Source organism: Vitis vinifera, chromosome 12 (assembly GCF_030704535.1).
Source record: "Vitis vinifera cultivar Pinot Noir 40024 chromosome 12, ASM3070453v1".
Classification (NCBI taxonomy): Eukaryota; Viridiplantae; Streptophyta; class Magnoliopsida; order Vitales; family Vitaceae; genus Vitis; species Vitis vinifera.
The window spans coordinates 4,539,300-4,554,133 of record NC_081816.1 but is presented as its reverse complement, the minus strand read 5'-3'; the positions used below and the strand labels follow the sequence as shown (position 1 = coordinate 4,554,133).

Below are 14,834 nucleotides of genomic sequence, written 5' to 3'. Positions count from 1 at the left end.
GGATCTAACTCATTTGGTAAAGGAAAGAAAATGAATGACAACGAAGAAGATGAAGGATTTTGATTTTGTGAGTATGGGAAGGATAAAAGATCAAGCCAAAACAAATCTCTATCATTTTCTTCCATGGATGATGTCTCCCCCTAAAGATAAGGATTTGGAAAGTAATTTTCATTAATCTATAGAGACAAATAACCGTTTTGTTGGACGATGATAACACTTATACCCTTTTTGTGTAGAAGAATATCCCATAAAAAGGCACTTAAGAGCCCTTGAATCAAGTTTCCCATAGTTATTTGAATGAATATGAACAAAGGATACATAGCCAAAGACCCTAGGAACTAGGTGATTTGTTGTTTTGAAGTCAGGGAAAATTTTTGAAAATAATTGCATGGGACTATTATAATCAAGAACTCGAGTGGGTAGTCTATTAATTCGATGGGTAGTAGTTAAGACAGTTTCTCCCCAATAATTTTTTGGAAAAGAAAAGCTTGAGTAACAACCAAAAGATGGCCATTTTTCCGTTCTGCCACACCATTTTATTGTGGTGTGTTAATGCATGAAGACTCATGAATGACTCATTTTTCTTTGAAGAATGGTGACAACACTTGATTAAAATAATCCCTAGCATTATTAGATCGAACTCTTTTTATCTCAACCTGAAATTGATTTTTCACCATATGGAAAAAATTTTGAAAGGTGGAACTGACATATGATTTTTGTTTTAAGAGAAAAACCCATGACATTTGAGTACAATCGTCAACAAATGAGACAAACCAATGAGTCCTAGAGATATTATGAACTGTAGAAGGTCCACAAACATCATTGTGAATACGAGTGAAAGGTGTTGAAGCTCTTGTGTTACTTATTAGAAAAGAAACGAACTTATGTTTAGCAAGTTTACAAACATCACAAAGAAACTGACCCAAATCAAATCCTTTAAAAACTAGGAAACAATACTTTAAGAATACTGAAAGAAGGATGACCAAGAGAAAAGTGATAACCATATTTTATTTTTATTAGGAAGAGAGAGCTCATAAAGCAGACCAAGGAATAGAATCCTTTGTGTTATTTCGCCCATCATGTTCCTCAAGAAAGTAGAACTAATTCCTCTCCCTAGCAAGTCCAATCATCGTCTCTCCATGCTCTAGTCCTAAAATTTACAAAGTGCGGAAGAAAAGGTCATTGTGTACTTCAAATCCTTTGTAAGCTTGTGAATTGAAACTAGATTGGTAGACAATTTCGGCACATGCAAAACATTTTTTAAAACAAGGTTATCATTTATAACTACATCTCCTCGACCAACAACTGTAATCGATGTTCCATTAGCAATAGCAATTTTCTTATTACTAGGACAAGGACTATAAGAGACAAACCCATGAGAATTAGCCCTAAAATCCACTACCTTAGTTCCCTTTGAGATTTACACATTAAGTGCATAGGGTTGAGAATTACCTAAAAAAGCCACCGAACAAGTACCTGCACTACCTGTAGGTTTCTCTAATGTCCCCAAAAAATATCTCAGCTTTTCAATCTATTCTCTATTGAATTCAGATTGCTCTTAAGAGAATTCTCCTTTTCCTCCTGATTGCGCTGAGGTCAAATGTGTTTGTTCTTGCCTGCCTCCTTGATTACTCTTTGTTGTCCAAGAAGTATTTGAGTATTTGAGGGCTTACCATGAAGTTTCACCTCTCCTTGTTGTGTCATGGCTTCTTACAGTAGGTGCACCATAGAGAGTTTTTATTACTTGCTTGGAATCTTTCTGATAGCTTATTATTTCCTCCTACTCCACTAAAATAGGCATTCGACTATTGCTAGTTTGATTTCACAACTCCGAGATAATTATGGCAGTTGTTTCATTGAGTGAAGGAACTTCTTCCTTTTCTAACACTTGCACTTGAACGGGATCGAACTCAACATTCAATCTGGCAAGAAAGGTGTAAATCCTCTCTTTTTATATAAAACGTTTAAAAGGGGTGCATCATCGCTGCACTTCATCTCAATACATTGATAATAGTCCAACTTTTGTCTTAAGTTTTGTTAAATCTGGGCATATTTAGTGACCAAGTGGTTACCTTGTTTGGTAGATGAGATCTTTGTCTTAATCTCATAGATTTGTGCAGCATCTCAAACTTTATTGTTGTAAAAAACATCAAGTATTGTTGACTTCTGGCATCCCATGTAGCAAACTTCAAACCATTTGGTTTCAGTCTCATCCCAAGAAGATGACTCAGTTTGCCCTTCCCTTTCAAGAAGGTTCAAACAAACTAAGACCATTTCAAATAATTTTTTCTGTTGAGACACAAACCTAGTTAAATATTCTGCAGCCCTCTTGCTGCAGTGTTGATGACTTCATTTGTTGTTGTTGGATTAAAGACTTGTTGATTGGTAGATTCTGAAACCTCATACATGTTTTTGGATGTAAGTGGAAAGAAATATGGGTTCTAAAAGATTAGTTTGAAAAGAAAAGAAAAAAATTGAAAAAATCACATTTAATAGGAGTAAAAAAACACTCAAATGTGGGACCCACTATTTGACATTTAAGAATAAAAAACAACAGTGGAAATGAAAAAAACTAGTGAGGGCCCTTTATTTGATGTTTAGGTATACAACTCCAAGTATAGGCCTTGCTATTTGAAGTTTGAAAAAAAAAATATAAACCATATCCAAACCATCTGTCTGTTTAGATGATTCTTCGGTTTGATCGATGGGTTCACTAGTTCAATTCCAATTCAGCTTAAAACAATTCAATAAGTGAACTAAATCGGACAGAAGGTTAGTCGACGATTTGACTAGTCAAATCAGGTAGTTTGGTCTTGTTTTTAAAACATTGCCTAAGACAACCTAAAAGGGGGTGAATAGGTACCACACACTTTAGCTTTCCAAATTCGAATTACTACACCTAAGTGAAAGCAATTTTGATGTCTAGTTCTTTTTTTTATAAGTCAATTTAATGTCTAGTTTTGATATAATGAAATTACCTAGAGGGGGGGAGAGGGGGGGGGGGTGTTAATGGGTAGTCCTTGAATTAATCCCCAAATTAAAATTTTTATTATCCATTTTAGGTATGTCCCTTTATATTAATTCTTTAATGAGAGCAAAAATCTCATGCACAAATAAATAATTTGAATCCACATAGTACACAAGGTACAACAAAGGAAAAACCACCTAACAACCTATTAGGTGTAAAAACCATGAATGATCTCTCAGCTGCTAAATAATTCACTAACTATGAGAAAATGATACATAGTTTTACTTGATTGGATGCACCTACTCCATAGGGTCTTTATACCCTCAGCTTTTACACTATTTTTCCATGTTTCCAACGCAGTAGTCTCTTGTGCTCTTTAGTGGATTCCTCGAAGCCCTTATCGAAGTTTCACAATGAGATCTTAGACCTTTGTTTTAGTCAAATGTACTTTCAAGACATATCCTTAAAGGTTTGAGAGATGAAAACTTAAGTTTTTAATGAATGATTATGCTCTCTTAGGGTTCAAATTTTTTTTACCTTTTCAATAAAATATCTTTATTGACACTTGTAAAACTTTAGTATTTAATTATGAAGAGTTTCTTAATTTTAAAACATTCCAAAAATCATTTTTAGAATCAAACACCAATTTTAGAGATAAACACAATTGTAAAACTTACCAAAAATGATTTTTGGAATTAAAAAGATGGTAGAAACCAAATTAGGAAACACAAAGTATTTCCCATCCTAATTTCTTTTATTAGTCATTCCAAAGACTTTACCAACCATAAATACATACTTTAAATTTTTTAGGACTCCGAACAACCCAAATTTGAATTTGATGAAGTTCGAAGTTATCTTGATACGAATAAGACCCAAGGAAGTAAGTTACATCAAATTAGTAAGAAATGAACAAAATTGTCAACTAAATAAAATATAGTAATGCTAAGTAAACAATAGGATATTACCTATCTCCTTGCATATGTAAAGAATTTGTGAAAAGAGAGAAAAGGGAGAATCCATAATTTTTGTTATTAAAAACTATTAATAATACACATTGGACTAGGGTATATATATACATGCTAGTGGGACCCACAATACAATAAGGAAAAAAAATGAAAAGTAAATAACTGAAATAACTGTACACTATCTAACACTCCTCCTCAAGCTGGAGCATATATGTTATATGCACCAAGCTTGTTACAAATGTATTTAATTCTAGGACCTCTGAGAGATTTAGTAAAAATATCTGCTAGTTGATCATTTGAATTGACAAAACTAGTCGTCACACATCCTGATGCGATTTTCTCTCTAATGAAGTGACAGTCAACTTCAATGTGTTTGGTCTTTTCATGGAAGACTAAATTGGATGCAATATGCAAAGCGGCTTGGTTGTTACAAATGAGCTTCATATGTTCATCATTTCCAAATCTCAACTCTCGAAGAAGATGTTTCAGCTATATGAGTTCACATGTTGCCAGAGTCATAGCTCGATACTCGACTTCAGCACTAGATCTGGCCACTACATCTTGTTTCTTACTCTTCCAGGATATTAGGTTACCTCTAATAAAAACACAATACCCGGAAGTGGAACGTCTATCTGTAGGTGAGCCAGCCCAATCTGCATTTGTGTAACCAACAACCTAAGTATGACCTCTGTTCTCGTACAACACACCTTGGCCTGGTGTGCTTTTGATATATCGAAGAATGCGGATTACAACATCCCAATGGCTTTCACATGGTGACTGTAGAAATTGACTAACAACACTTACATGAAAAGAAATGTCTGGACGAGTAATGGTGAGGTAGTTCAATTTACCTACAAGTCGCCGATATCTCCCAGGATCTCCTAAAGGCTCCCCCTGTCCTGGTATAAGTTTGACATTTGGATCCATATGAATGTCTACTGGTTTACAGTCTAACATACTGGTTTCTTCCAAGATGTCTAAAGCATACTTCCTTTGGGAAAGAACCACATCGGAACTGGATTGAGCTATCTCAATCCCTAAGAAATACTTGAGTTTCCCCAAGTCTTTAGCCTGAAAGTGGGTAAAAAGGTGTTGTTTTAGTTTTTGGATACCATTCTGATCACTGCCTATAATGACGATGTCGTCCACACAAACTACCAGATAAATACAATGCCCCGAAGAGTTATGATGATAGAAAACGGAATGGTCTACTGTACTGCGGAACATGCCAAACTCCTGAACAACAGAACTAAAACGGCTAAACCACACTCAAGGAGATTGTTTCAAGCCATATAGAAAACGGCATAATCTGCACACTAAACCAGACTCCTCCTGAGCAACAAAACCAGGTGGTTGCTCCATATAAACTTCCTCAACAAGATCCCCATGAAGGAAAACATTTTTAATATCTAACTGATAAAGAGACCAAGAACGCATAGCAGCCATGGAGAGCTATAGATGAACAGAAGCTATCTTGGCAACAGGAGAGAAAGTGTCACCATAATCAGAACCATAAACCTGAGTATAGCCTTTAGCAACTAAGCGGGCCTTAAGGCGATCAACTTGACCATCAGGGCCAACCTTAACTGTGTAGACCCAACGACAACCAACTGTAGATTTACTAGAGGGTAAAACAACAAGATCCCAAGTGCCATTGGAGTGTAAAGCAGCCATTTCATCTACCATTGCCTGTCGCCAGCCTGGATGGGAAAGAGCCTCAGGGGTGCTCTTGGGAAGAGAAACAGAAGATATAGCAGAAACAAATGCAGAATAGGGTGAAGATAATTGATGGTAACTCAAAAAATTGTAAATGGGATGAGGATTATGAGTAGATAGATTACCTTTCCGAAGAGCAATGGGTAAGTCAGCAGAAAGAGGCAAAGCTGGGGCAGGAGAAGCCGAAGGGATAGGAAGTGAGTCAGTAGGTACCTCGGCCAAAGAAGGAGGAACAGTGACACGATGACGGCGATGATAAACCTGAAGTAGGCGAGAAGGCACTGCATCAGGTGGGGAGATAATGGGAAGGGGTAAGACTTCAGAAACAGGAAGAGACTCAGAGGTGGAGAAGAACGGTGAGTCCTCAAAGAAAGTGACATCAGCGGAGAGAAAGTAGCGATGAGTGTCAGAGGAATAACAACGATAACCCTTTTGAAGTTTGGAATATCCCAAGAAGATGCATTTTGTGGCTCTGGCAGAAAGTTTGTCCTGTCCAGGAATGAGAATATGAATAAAGCGAGTACAACCAAAAACACGAGGAGGAAGGAAATAAAGTGGTTGGTCAGGGAAAAGAAGGGAATGAGGAGTCTGATCGTGTAATACAGATGAGGGCATACGATTAATCAAATAACATGTTGGAAGAACAGCGTTCCCTCAAAAACAAAAAGGAACATTACTATGGAGGAGGAGAGTACGAGCTGTCTCAACAAGATGTCGATTCTTACGTTCAGCTCCCCCATTTTGTTGAGGAGTATGAGCACAAGAAGACTGCTGAAGGATCCCATGTTGGGACATAAATGAAGTAAATGGTGCAGAAAAATATTCCCTGGCATTGTCACTGCGTAACACACGAATAGAAATATTGAACTGGGTTTGGATTTCAACATAAAATTTCTGGAAAATAGAGAATAACATAGCTCGATTTTTCATTAAAAATAACCAAGTACATCGAGAATAGTCATCAATGAAAGTGACAAAATACTGAAATCGTAAAGTAGATGTAGTCCGACAAGGACCCCAAACATCAGTGTGGACAAGTTCAAAATGAGACTTTGTCCGATTATTCAAACGCTTAGGGAACGAGACACGAGCATGTTTCCCAAGCTGACAGGACTCACACGCAAGCGACGACAAAGATGAAAAACGAGGGACCATTTTCTGGAACTTGGATAGACTAGGGTGGCCCAGGCAACTGTGGATGAGGAGGGGAGTATCAGTGGAAATTCAAACTGCAAGAGTTGAAGGCAAGGTGAGGTGATAGAGGCCTTGAGACTCACGTCCTATGCCAATCGTCTTCCCCGTACTCCGGTCCTGCAAGGTCACAAATTTATCAGAAAAAGTAATAGAGCAGTTAACAGTACGAGTGATTTTGCTGATGGAGATACGATTAAAGGAACACTCGGGAGTATAAAGGACAGAAGTGAGGGGTAGAGAAGGGAGAGGATGTGCCAAACCAATGCCTTTAGCCACAGTTTGAGAACCATTAGCTAAGGTAACAGTGGGTAAGGCAGAGGTAGTAGTAATAGAAGAGAAAAGATCCTTATTACCAGATATGTGATCAAAAGCGCTAGAATCTAGAATCCAAGGTCCAAGAGAAGATGTGTGGGTAAGACAAGCAGAAGCATTACCAGTCTGGGCAACAGAAGTAACAGAAGCTGACTTGGTGGCCTGATAGCGGAGATAGTCATCATACTCACTGTCAGTGAGGGAAATACCCTGAGATGTGGAGGAGCTCGGAGGCTGCGGCGGCTAAGGATTAGATGACTGGGCCACGTGGGCAGTGTGGGGAGACCGCCCATGTAACTGATGACACCGATCACGAGTGTGGTCAAGCTTATTGCAATAGGTGCAATGAGGACGTTGACCTCTACCTCGGTTACCATTGCGTCCTCCTTGAGAGTTAGTTTGAGAAACTAATACAGAAGAATCTGAAGTGTTATCAGATGGCAAAGTCTGAGTGGAGGAGATACGGAGGAGGCGAGCAAACACATCATCCAAGGATGGAAAGAAGGAACTGCCAAGAATTTGATCGCGGATGGTCTCAAGATCTGGATGGAGGCCAATAAGTGTAAGAACCATGAAGAACTTGTCAATCTGTGTTCGTGATCCCCAACATTAGTAGTAAGAGGCATCACGGTGAAGAATTTCTCCTTAAGAGAGGCAATCTGGCTAATATAAGTAGATAAATACATGTCTTGTTGTCTGACATTGACAATAGAAGAAGCCACCTTATAAAGACGTTGGATATTATTCGTGTATAGCCCTTTCGCCTGATTCCAAAATTTAAAACATGTTTTGTAGGCCCGAAGATGAAGCAGAATCTTAGGATCAACTGATTGCCATAACACACTACATAACTGTGCATCTATCTTCCTCCATTGTACTCTGTTAACCTCAGGGATATCCGTCTCCTGCGTAACAAGGTGATCCTCATAACCTTAACCCATAAACCAAAGCTCCACAGAGGCAAACCAAGACAGATAATTTTTACTGCCAACCAATTTCTCCGAAGTAATCATAGGAGATCCAGATATAACAGAGGAAAAAATGGAACTTTTAGTAGCCATATCTACTTATTTGGAGAACGAAATATGTTTAGATCGAAGTGAGCCCTAATAGGGCTTCGAATTGCGGCTGAAAGAAGAAAAACCGAGGATCCGCGGCTATGAGAGACCGAATAGTAAAGAAAAACAAATGTGGCACTATTGGAAGGGTAGAAGAACACTTCCTAAGACACGTGCAGGGCTCGGGGTTGAGAGAAAGTCACTGGAGGTCGCCGGAAAGGCTGTTTAGAGGGCCGGCGGAGACAAAAACCCCAAAAAATGCACTAGCAGGGCTTGGATGGCACAAACACAGATGGAGAGTGGCTAGACGGCGTCAGGCAAGGCTAGAGGTGGAAGCGCGTTGCCGGAAAGTGCTCCACACGCCCTCACGCGCTGACGCGTGAGGTTTAGGCCGCCGAAGAAGAAACGCGCGTGGCCGGTGCGTGACTGAGATTCTCCCTCCGGTGCTTTGAAAAAACTTGAAGATCTCCTTCTTGCGCACTTGATGGTATGGTCGGTGTCAGAAAAGGACTTCGCTGGGAAGAGTTGTCGGAAAAGTCGCCTGCTGTGTGGGTCTTCTGACGACGATATGGTTGACCGGAAAGCTTTAGGAGATGGGAAAGGTGACCGAATGAAATATGGTTACTAAAAGGTTTCCTAGAATTGATTCACGGATAAACCGGAAGTAATTAGGTTTTTTTTTTTCTCCCTATGCTCTGATACCATGTGAAAAGAGAGAAATGGGAGAATCCCTAATTTTTGTTATTAAAAACTATTAATAATACACATCGGACTTGGGTATATATATACATGCTAGTGGGACTCACAATACAATAAGGAAAAAAAAGGAAAAATAAATAACTGAAATAAGTGTACACTATGTAACAGAAGTCATTGAATTTTTTGATTTTCATATGTATGGTTACTTGTGAATAAGATTTGACTTCTTACCACATTATGGTGGTTGTTTCTAATCTGCCCTTTCTGCTTCTATGACTTACTTGTGACATTGGCCTAGTAAATATTAAAGTAATAATTATTTTGTTTAGGTCTTTGCCGAAAATATCAAGAGAAGATTTTGAGTTAATATTTGATGAGCTGGATGATAGTAATGATTTCAAGGTACTTTCATTTTCCATGCTTTTGGTTTGATAAGTGTTTTGTTCATCCTTTCTCTTTGCCATCAATTCTGATCTGAAATCTGAATAAGTTCTTGTTGTCCAATTGATCAAAACCTTTTGTTGGAGAATATGTTTCTTATTTTAGGAAAAGAATTTTGTTCTCCTAAGTAGCAAAGAGCAAAGAAGTTTATTTTTCATTGTTAATTTGTCTTTTATATTCCTTCTAGTAGGGTGTCTTTTTGGTTCTGTATCTATTTACACTTACACACTAATGCACACAAATATTTTGTGAATTATTTATGATATTTTAATTAATATAAAAAAGAGATTAAAATTGTCGTCTAGGAGTTGGGTATTATCATCAAATGCAAGGCTGATGGGACAATAGATAGTTGATAGAGAATGTTTATCAAAAGTTAGTTCGTAAGTTAATCTATTTGTCACACATTAGGTCAAATATAACTTTTTCAACTAGTGTTGTGAGCCAATATATGGATGCTGAGTGGACAAGTTTCAACAGTAATAGGAAATCAACCAGGGGTTTTAGGGGAAACCTTGTGATTTGGAGAAGTAAGAAGCAAGCCGTTGTTGCTAGTAGTGGTGTAGAAGTTGAGTTCAAGGCTGTAGTGTATGGAAAGTGTGAACTTCTTTGTCTAAAAAATCTCTTAAAAGAGTTAAAGATACAGACAGAGGCTCCTATGAGACCGTTCTGTTATAGCAAGGTAGTGATACACATAGTTCATGATCTAGTACAACACAATAAGACCAAACATTGAGAGATTGATTGATTCTTCATAAAAGAAAAGCTGGAAAATGGATTGTCTTGCATGTCTTTCATTTCAATAAAGGAGCAGGTGGCTAACATATTAATCAAAGGACAAACTAAACCAGGATTTGAGTTTCTAATTTTTTTATTTATTTATCAGAAACAAAATGTATATTGATAATAATAAAGTTGAAGGGAAGGATGAGAGGTCCTTCCCACAAAGTACAAGACTTGATCAAAGTAAGAGTATACTCCTCCACTGTATAAGGAGAAATACTAATAAAAGCATATACAAAATATCTCAAGAAACCAACACCAAATTGTCTCAAATGTTATCCATCCTTTTCGAATTACAAACCGAAAACCAAGTAGAATAACAATAAATGGAATTCCTCTAAAAGCAACAGTACAAGAACCTAAAGAGAGGAGTAGAAATGAATAAGATCTCATAACATTCCTTTCATTTTGCTCTTTTCCTAAAAAATCCTAGAATTTCTCTCTTGCCACACCACCCACAATATAGTGATGCATGCAATATGCCAAAGAGTCTTACCTTTGATTGAATTACCTAAGCCTCTAAATGAAATAATCATCATATTTCCCATACTTCTTAGTGGAACCTAATCCAAATTAGCTACACTGAAGAGCTTATGCTAAAGCCCTAATATTATTGGGAAAATATATAAAAAGATGATCAATTGATTTTCCATTCCTTTTGCATAAAATTCATTAATAAGGGCTAAGAGATTTGTAGGGTCTTCTCACTTGTAACATGTCATTGGTATTTACCTTCTAGTGAACCACTAACCATGCAAAGGCCTTAACCTTTGATGGGGGTTTTGGTTTCTAAACAAAATTAGCCGGAAAGAATGGAATTGGATTAAAGGGCTTGGACAAGACCATGAAAAAAGATTTTATTGAGAATGAACGAATGGAGGATAAGGACCAAGCTCTTGAGTCTATGGTAGAGTAAGACAAGTGCACTGAATTAGGTGAAGACATAAGTCTTTCGAGAAATTTAATTTCTAAGTTAGTGAGATTGTGTCAAAAATTAAGATTCCAAGATGGGTAGCAATTTCCAAGGATGCCTAAGATGGTAAGGTTCCTCACTGATATAACTTTATAAAGATCTGCAAATTGTGAGCACAATCTTCCCAGACTCAAATTCTCTCCCTATTCCCTACCACAAAACAGGTGTATGGGGGAAAAGTCTTGAAAGACTTGAGTAATAGCCTTCCAAAGACATGTATGTGGCCATTTAACCACAATGTTGGTGTCCCATCCATTAGTATGTGTCCCATAAATGTTCGAGATCACTTGATGCCACAAACCACAACTTTTCCTCAGGGACCTCCAAAGCCATTTCCCTTAGAGAGCACAATTTCTCAAGGACATTTTCCCTATCCCTAGCCCTTTAAACTCCTTTGGTCTACCCACTACATTCCAATTGATAAGATGATCTCTCTTCCCTTCCCCAATCCCATATCACAAGAAATTCTTTTGCATTTTCTCAATCTTTAAGGCTATTGATGCTGGGATCTTGAAAAAAGAGAGGAAATAGTTAGAGATGTGAGACAAATAAGATTGAATTAAGGTTATCCTCCCTCCCAAAGACAAGAAAGCCTTCTTCCACTCATCCAACCTCCTCGAAATTCGATCAACCACTAAGTCCCAAAATCCTAATGTCTTGGAATTCCCTCCTAAAGGAAGACTTAAATAAGACAGTGACCACTTTGAAACTCTACATTCAAGAATCGATGCCAAACTGGAAGTCAACTCTTGGCTTTCATTTATACCGGACAAAGTGCTTTTCTCTAAATTTATTTTCAATCTTGATAATTGCCCAAAAACCAAAAGAATTAGCTTGAGGTTTTGCAGAATTTTAGAGGAGCTTTAGAGAAGAAAATGGTGTCATTTGCTAGTCCTACCCCTACCAACTATGAAACCCTCAAGTAGACCCTTGTCCTCCTGTTTAGTCATCATCCTGTTGGGGGCATCTGCTATAATGGTAAAAAGGAAATGAGAAAGAGGGTCTCCTTGTCTTAATCTTCTAGTAGCCTTAACCCAACCTTTGGTACTTCCATTAACTAAGAATGCAAAACTCGTTGAAAATGCTCCTCATCCAAGATCTCCATTTAGTGCTAAAACCTTTCCTTTCAAGCACATGGTCCAAAAATCCCCAATCCACATGGTCGTAGGCCTTTTCGAAGTCAATTTTTAAAACCACCCCTTCCTCCCCTGACCTCCTTTTCTCATCCACCATTTCATTGGTAATCAACACCACATCCAAAATTTGTCTCCCCTCAACAAAGGCTCTTTGAGATAGGTAAATTGTTTCATTAAGCACTCTTCTTAAGCGCCCTGGTGAGACCTTAACTATAATTTTATATAAACTTGTAACCGAGCTAATAGGTCTAAAATCTGAAATTTTGGTTGATTCACTTTTTTTTGGCACAAAGGCAATAAAAGTGACATTGGTGTTTTGATTTATTATCCTATTACTATGGAACTCAACAAACACTCAAAAGGCCTTTTTTTATCACATCCCAACACTCTTGAGTTTCTAATTAACAAGTTGGGTTTGATTGATATCTCCGAACTAACTTAAGGGGGTGTGTAAAAATGTTTGATTGTTTTAGGAGCTATTTTTTAGGAGAATTGCTTGTGATAAGTGTGGTTAGTAGGCCTACAAATCAGGGATAGTTATCTCCTATTTTAAATTAGTTTCCTATTCAAATTAGGATAACCACAATAAATCCTAGTCTTATATGTTTGTAAAGCCTCTCTCTCTCTCTCTCTCTATACATACATACATACATATATATATATATATATATACACACACACATATATCAATTGTATTCATTTACTCGTATCAATAAAATTAAGTTCTGTGCCAATCTATTTTTGGTTTGATTTGATACTCGTGCTTATATTTGTTAGCAACTTTTTTTATATTATGTGTTTTTTACTGACTTTTTTTTTTTGCTAGTTTCCTACTTCTTTCTAACTTAAATTAGCCGTTTATTAAAAGAAATTATTCAATTTCTATCATTTATTAACCAAGTGTTTTTGGATTTCCTATCCTATCTGATTGTGCACTTACAGATTAATTTGGATGAGTTTTTTGACCTTTGCAATGCCATCACTCTCAGTTTCCAGAAGGAGGATTCTGTAAGTAAAAATTTCCATAGACATGAGATTTTATAGATCTTTTACAACTTGTTTACAATGAAAGATGTAGAATTTTAGAGAGCATTTTTTATATTGTGCTTTCTACTTGCAGCAATCTTGGTTTGAAAGATATCCATCATTTTATCATTCACCAGCATGTGAAAAGTTGAAAGCTTTTGTTCGAAGCTCCATATTTGGAAACATGATAGCTGTCATCCTTGTACTGAATCTAGTTGCTGTTATTATTGAAACAACGGTATGATATGTATTTGGCTTTATTCTTTCAAGGTGCTACACATACCAACATGTGGAATTCATTTTATATAGTAAATTTAAGTTCGCATGAGTTCTTGTTTTAGACATCTCTCTTGAACAATGTCAGTGCTTGGTGATTCTTGCATTTATTAATGCTGAAATGAGTTTTAGATGCTATTCTTTATCAAGCCATGTCTTCTGATATTGAACTCATTCATTTTTATCACTGCATGTTTCAACTTAAGTCAAGAGTTAGAAATGGTAATAAGTATTTCTGTTGGTGTTATTGGGTGAATGCATAGGTTTTTAGGTTTTGGAGGGGAAAGGGGTTGGGTGTGGAGCTTGGGATTGTTGGAACATAAGTGTAAGTGGGTCTTGTAGGCTTAGGACTGAGATTAAGATTTGGGGTTCCATTATATGCTCTTTTAGGTTAGGCTTCTAGAAATTCTTAGTGAGATTCTGAAGTTTGTTCTTTGAGAGGAAACAATGAAATCCTCTTATTCATTAAGAAAATAATGCAAACTATATATATATATATATAAGTTTATCCAGTAAGATTTAGCTTACTGGATAAACTTATTACCAATGCTTATTACCAATGACCTGTTAACACTCGCTCTCAAAGTCTCAATCTAAGGCTTTAGTAAGAAAAAGATTCTTTTCTAAAAGCTTTATTAAAAATACCTCCTAATGAATTTTCAAACTTAATGTATGAAGTTACCACTTTCTTGCTCATTACAATTTTGCTGGTAAAATAATCAACCTCAGTGTGCTTGGTCCTCTCATAAAACATTGGGCTATTGTCTATGAATCATAGCCCTGTATTCTACTTTACACTAGATCTCACTACCATATTTTGCTTTTAACTCCAAATGCCTAATCTGCATATGAAAAGCTCACAACATCAAGGATAGAGTCAGACCTTCTTTATAGACAACTTCTATATCTATGATACCTTTGAGATATCTTAGATACTGCACACTGCTTTGTAATGTGTCTACTTGGGTGCTTTTATGAATTGTACTAACAAAGATGGTAACATCAAGTTTGGTAACTATCAAATAAATAAACCATACCCACTAAACTCTAATATCTACTTCATATGGAAACATGGGGCTATCATCTCCATTAAGCTTCACATTTTGCTCTATAAGGGTTTCAACTGACTTTACTTTGTAACATGTCAGTTTCAGTTAGCAAATCATATATATATTCTCTTTCGGATAAAAAAATCTCACCTCTACCATTTCTAATTTCAATGTCCATGAAGTATTAGAAATTTAGAACAACCCAAGATCTTTCATTCAAAAACACTTTTTAATGTGA

General features: G+C 36.9%; 1 protein-coding gene across 4 annotated transcripts in view; it reads left to right on the top strand.

Moving 5' to 3' along the window:
- The window catches only part of TPC1 (two pore channel 1), a 122,420-nt gene that overhangs the window by 49,560 nt on the left and 58,026 nt on the right, over positions 1-14,834 (top strand). For all 4 annotated transcript variants that reach the window (XM_010658654.3, XM_059740889.1, XM_010658655.3 and 1 more), the window contains 3 exon segments: positions 9,242-9,314; positions 13,188-13,253; positions 13,366-13,509. In XM_010658654.3, coding sequence (XP_010656956.1) covers positions 9,242-9,314; positions 13,188-13,253; positions 13,366-13,509 — 283 coding nt within the window.